Here is a 5,739-nt window from a genome sequence, read left to right as displayed (position 1 = left end):
AGTTCGAACGTTCAAAAAATGTTGAGGTTCAGAAAAAAGATGAAATAATTTTCAGTGAAGTTTCTATCAAAATGCAGTACCTAAACGTACTTTATTGCACTCCAATACATTTTCCAAAGTTTCAGCTCGATATTTTATTTACAAAAAACGTTCTCAGGTTCAAAAAAACATTCAGTGAACTGAAAAACTGTGGTCGGTAATATAGGTATTTAGCTGTGTCACATGCCCTTAAAATTTTATTTTATGGAATTTGTTAGGTATAATTTTCAAACTCCTATGAAAATCCCTTAAAATTCGTAGAAACTTCCATTAAAATCCTTTAAAATCGTCGAAACCCTTTTAAATCTCCTAAGATTAAAAAAAAAAAACTTTCAACTCAGTAGAAATTTTTTTATATCTTTAAAAATCGGTTAATATCCTTAAAAATGCGTGAAATATTTCAATCTCTTAAATTAATTAAAATCTGTAAAATTCGTGGAAAAGTTTCCGAATCTCTTGAAATTATACTTACAATATATTCTCAAATATATTAAAATTCTTCAAAATCCCTTTAAATACTTCGGTATCACATGAAATGCCGTGACTTGTTTTGAAATCTCCTAAAATCTCTTTAAAAATTGTAAAAATCCTTGAAATCGCTTGAAATTTCATTTTTTGGGGGTTTGAAGATTAATCTAACATCCCATAAAAATCCTTTAAAAGCCGTTTTTAAATCCATTAAAATCTTTGAACTTTTGAAAATCCATTCTGATCATTTTAAAGTCGCAGACATCATTCAGTCTCTAAAAATCGGTTTAAATCTGAAAAATTCCGTGAAATATTTCGAAATCTTGTAATCCTTTAAATCCCCTTAAAATGCATAAAAATCTTTAAAATTTGAGGGAACATCTTTCCAAATTTCTTAAAATTCCTTGCAAAATCCTTTATATTATTTGGAAAATCTTTGAAATTCTCTTAGATTTGAAATGTTACCAAATATATTACTTTGAAATCTTTTTAAAATCTTTAAAATCCCCCAAAATTATTCAGCTTCTTATTAAATCAGGTAAAATATCTATAAATCTGATTAAATTCTTTAAAGTCTCTTAAAATCTTGTAAACTCTTGAAAAAATTAAAAATCTCTCTGAAGTTGTACATAATTTCTTCAAACTCTTAAAAAAACTTTAAATCATTTCAAATATGTGAAACCTCTCGGAATGGAATCGTGTAAAATATCCTAAAACTTGTGAAATCCTTTAAAATCTTTTGAAATTCCTTGAGATTCATGAAATCCTTAAAAAGATATAGAAATCTCAATAAATTCCGCAAAAAATTGTAATTTTGTAAATATTTTGTAGTTCGTTGAAATATTTTCAAATTCCTTGAAACTTGTTGAAATAATTTCACATCTTTTAAAATCTCGTTTTCGGTTTGTTAATTAAAAAGTATAAAATCTTACGTAAGCAGAGTGGAAGAGAAGGTAAAAGGGTCTCAAATTTCATCTTTAGATGTTGCTATATATTATTTTTGTTTGAATAGAGTTGAAAATAATACTTCTGGATTAAATGAAAAATAAATATTTGTATTTTATTTGTTCAATAATATTGTATGTTCATAATACATATACTATACAGAGAATACATTTTACAATAATATAATATACAATTCCTAAAAAATAGCGAGGCCTAGTTTTAGATCTCGCATCTAATAGGAAATCGTTTGAAAAGTTACAATCATAATATTAAATACGCACATGACTATGCCTGCTGACAATAATTCCGAATAGCGTGATAAAAAAATTCCAAAATAATTTCATCGAAAGTAAAAGCGACTATACTTCACACCTAAGACCTGAGTATGGTTGTACAATCACTTGCTTCTCAAGTTCATTAAATACCCGTGAAAGTAAAATCTCCCTGCACAAGTACAATACCAAACAGACCAAACTGGAATCTGATATTCGTCAGTTCAAAGTTATTTACACTTAAACTCTTTACATATTTGTACGTTTTATTACGTTGTCTTTTTCTTATTTCGATTCCAACTATTCTCACCATTCGTCTATTGGAATACATTTTTCAATCAGTACTTTTCACCAAAAATGCAGAAAAACATGATAAATTTTTTACACGAATTTTCAACTGATTGAGAACACCATAAAATAAAGTGTGAGTAATCGTGTAATAAAAAAAAAGTTCTCTGATTCCTCCATTTAGAGAACACTTTTGAAACTTTTCTAAATAAATATAGAAAATTGTTTGCAAATCTACCCAAAAATTAACTGGAAAAGTTCCTTCACTTAGTAAGAGATGGAGAAACTCAGAGAAAATACTGTATATATTTATTCTCTAAATGAAATTCAGCTGCTTGTGTAAGTTTGTATCTCTATAAAAGCTTAAAGCTCACTTTGGTGTTAAAAAAAACAGGACCTGAATACGTATTTACTTTGTAAATTGTTAAAAATTATTCCGCTATTTTCTAATAAGTATGGTTGTTTGCTCTAGGCTAGTTGTAGTCGACGCAATGCACTGTTGTGAGCTATTTAGAAGAGATGTGGCTAGTGCGGTGTGCTTTTTCGGATTGAAAGAATCAAGTTAGTGATTCAGAATAATGCCCCCCATGTTTGACGAACTCAATATTTCGATCCAGTAACCGTCGGGATCTTTGATAAAGGCGATTCCTCTCATTTTACCATCGTTGGGTTTCTTTACGAATTCTACCTCCATCTTTTCAAATCTCTCGCAAGCCTTATCTACGTCAGGTACTGTTATTCCAATATGTCCTACAGAAAGAAAGAACAAGTTCGAGTTTGAAATACAAATTTTCAACATTTTTTTAAGCTAAATAAGTAATTCAAAGTTACGCACCGAATCCTTTGGGCTCCGAGTTTCCGTTATGGTAATTCATGTCAGGATCTGTTTCAGTTCCCCAGTTGCTGGAAAATAATTTACAGAAACTCGAGTTGAAAAATGTGCATTGTAAATTCTTTTAAGATCGAAATGAAATCTACTTTCTTATGAACGATTTCATGCAACGAAATCAGAACACAAAAAAGCGCACAAATTAAAATTAGATTTTCAATTACCTCCTTTTCGGCTCATTAGAGACCAATATAATAATCAATAAACTAAAAAATCACACATTTCTACAAATTGATAATTTAAAAGAAAAGTTTAGGAATATTGAAACAAAAAATCTTTCGATAAATTGAGGACAATATTTAGGCATCAAAAAGGGACTAACAAGAAACTTTTCGAAATTTGACATTTTTGGATTATTCCTTTTCCTACTTAGAAAGTGTAATAATCTGAATAGATTGATTCAGAATCAAACACAAATACATTGTACAATTTTTGATGAATGAAACACTGCTTACTGAGTCAGTTCAATGGTAGCTTTTCTACTAAAGGTCCATTCAATGCTCTCTCTTCTATCATTTGGTATATCCGAAGCATTTTCATACCCCAGGAAGTAGAGGGAAAATTTCATTTCGGGAAAATCAAGTTTTTGTAAAAGTCTCATTCCCAGGACTTCGGTATAAAATGGTAAAGATTTCCGAGGATCTTTTATTCTATACATAGTTTGCTGCATGATGTAATCCGCAGTTGCAGGATCTGGCTCCTTGCAAAGCTCACGAGCTTCACTGTTTGTCAAGCCTGAAGGTTCTCCCATCTAAAAAGGATTTAAAAACTCGAGTATTTTTACCGGTCACGGATTCACAATGGAAAAAAATTGTGTAAAGAAAAATTTCCAGTTTTGGTTTAGAATTCATCTTTTTTTGTTTTAAATTTTTATTATTTGGTTCAAAATTGAATTATTTTGTTGCAAATTCATTCATTTTCGTAAAACGACATACTTCTTGATTGAAAATTCAACTTTTTGGGTTGAAAATTCCACAAATTGATTAACACTTTGTTCTTCCTTCTTTACAAAATTTCTTATTCATTGAAAATTTACCATTGGGTTTAAAAATTCATCTCTTTGTGTAGAAATTTGATTAAAAATTCGTTTTTTATTGTTGTTAGAATATCAATTTTTTAATTAAAAATGCAAATGTTTGGTTGGAAATTAATCTGTATTGGTTGAGGACTCATGTATTTTGTTGAAAATTCGTTTTTGTTGGTTAAATTTAACTGCTTTATTTTTTATTAAAATATTATTGTTGCTGATATATCAACTATATTACATTTTTCGTTGAAAGAGCTTCATTTTAAGTGGAAAATTCAACTTCTTGGTTAAAAGTTGAATTAATTTCGCAAAAGTTCATTTTTTTTGTTAAGTTTCACAATTTTAATTGAAAATTCGTTTCTTTTTGTTGTTGAAAATTAACTTTTTTAACTGCAAAATCAGTTTCTTAGACTTAATATTTTACTGTTTTGCAGAAAAGTCATATTTTTGGCATGAAAATTCAACTATCTGACACAAAATTAAACTGTTTCGTGGAACATTTTTTTTTCTTATGTAATTGAAAATTAAGTCTCTCAAATGAAGATTTAACCATTTAATTATATCAATATGAATTTAATTACTCCACTGATCTTTTTAAGTTGAAAAATTCCACTAGTAAGTTAAAAAGTTTTAGAAACGAAAAAATAGAAACTAAAGATTATCTAAATAAAATTTGGACTAACATCAAATCCACTTTTCAAACTATTTGGTTGAAAAATGAGTCTTCTTGGTTGACAATGCAAGTATTTGGTTTAAAATGTATGTATTTTCTTTAAAATTCGTCTTTTCTGGTAGAAAATTAAACTTATTGGTTAAAAATACAACAGTTCTTAAAAATGTATGTATTTTGTTTTAAATTATTTTCTTTTGAATTTTCCCGTATATTATGAATCTTTGATATGGAAGACGTACTATTTTATCCAATCAGTGAAGAAATTCAAAAATATTTTTTAAGGGAAAGTAAAAAATAGAGGGGCTTAGTGAAAAATTGTCAGACAATTTTAGTTGAAAATTCTTTTTTTTTTTTATTTGTTGAAAATAAATTTTTTGAAGTGAAAAATCACTTTCTTTGGTTTGAAATTCAACTTTAACAAATTATGTAACTTATTGAAAAATCGTATTTTTTGGCAAAAAATTAATCTTCTTCGTCGGAGATTCAACTATGTGGTTAAAACTATATGTATTTTCGTGAAAATTCGTTTTTTGTTGATGTTGAAAATTAATTTCTTAAACTGAAAATTCGAATTCTTAGGTTTAAAATGAAACAACATATGTTTTCAAATATTATTTTTTTATAGAAAATTAAGTTTCTTACATTAAAATTTAAACACTCTATTTTAAAAATGAAAATTTAACTACTCCATCCTTTTTTTTTTTAATTCAACTATTAAGTCAAAAATTTTTAGATACGAAAAAGATATTAACTAAAAATTAATCAAATAAAATGTGCACTAACATTAGACCCACTGCTGAAATTATTTATTTGAAAAATTATGTTATTTATTAAACGTTTAATTATTTGCTTAAAAATTTATGTATTTTTTTGAAAATTCATCTATTCCGGCAAGAAATTCATCTTTTTTTTATTTCTGTTTTCTGTTAAAAATTATTACATTATTTTTAATTTTCCGGTATACTGAGATTCGCTGAGATGTCGGAAATATTATTTTAGCCAATTAGCGAAGAATATCAAAAATATATTTCAAGGCAATGTAAAGAAATAATGGAATTAGCGGACAATGGTGAGAAAATAGTGTTTTATTGTTGTTTTCCCAACTATTTTATAGATTTTTTTTTGTTTAAATTGGAAA

The 5,739-nt window shown here is 27.3% G+C and overlaps 1 protein-coding gene across 1 annotated transcript in view; it reads right to left on the bottom strand.

The window, feature by feature from the left end:
• LOC117168691 (tubulin-specific chaperone E-like) overlaps positions 1–5,739 on the bottom strand; it is an 18,727-nt gene that overhangs the window by 11,800 nt on the left and 1,188 nt on the right. The window contains exons 2-4 of the mRNA XM_033354372.1: positions 3,357–3,652; positions 2,848–2,915; positions 2,581–2,762 (exon numbers count right to left, since the gene is read on the bottom strand). Of these exons, the coding sequence (XP_033210263.1) occupies positions 2,581–2,762; positions 2,848–2,915; positions 3,357–3,652 (546 nt within the window). The remainder of the gene's footprint in view (positions 1–2,580; positions 2,763–2,847; positions 2,916–3,356; positions 3,653–5,739) is intronic.

This window comes from Belonocnema kinseyi, chromosome 3, assembly GCF_010883055.1.
Source record: "Belonocnema kinseyi isolate 2016_QV_RU_SX_M_011 chromosome 3, B_treatae_v1, whole genome shotgun sequence".
Taxonomy (NCBI): Eukaryota; Metazoa; Arthropoda; class Insecta; order Hymenoptera; family Cynipidae; genus Belonocnema; species Belonocnema kinseyi.
The sequence above is the reverse complement of the archived record's forward strand: the minus strand, read 5'-3'. Positions and strand labels throughout refer to the sequence as shown.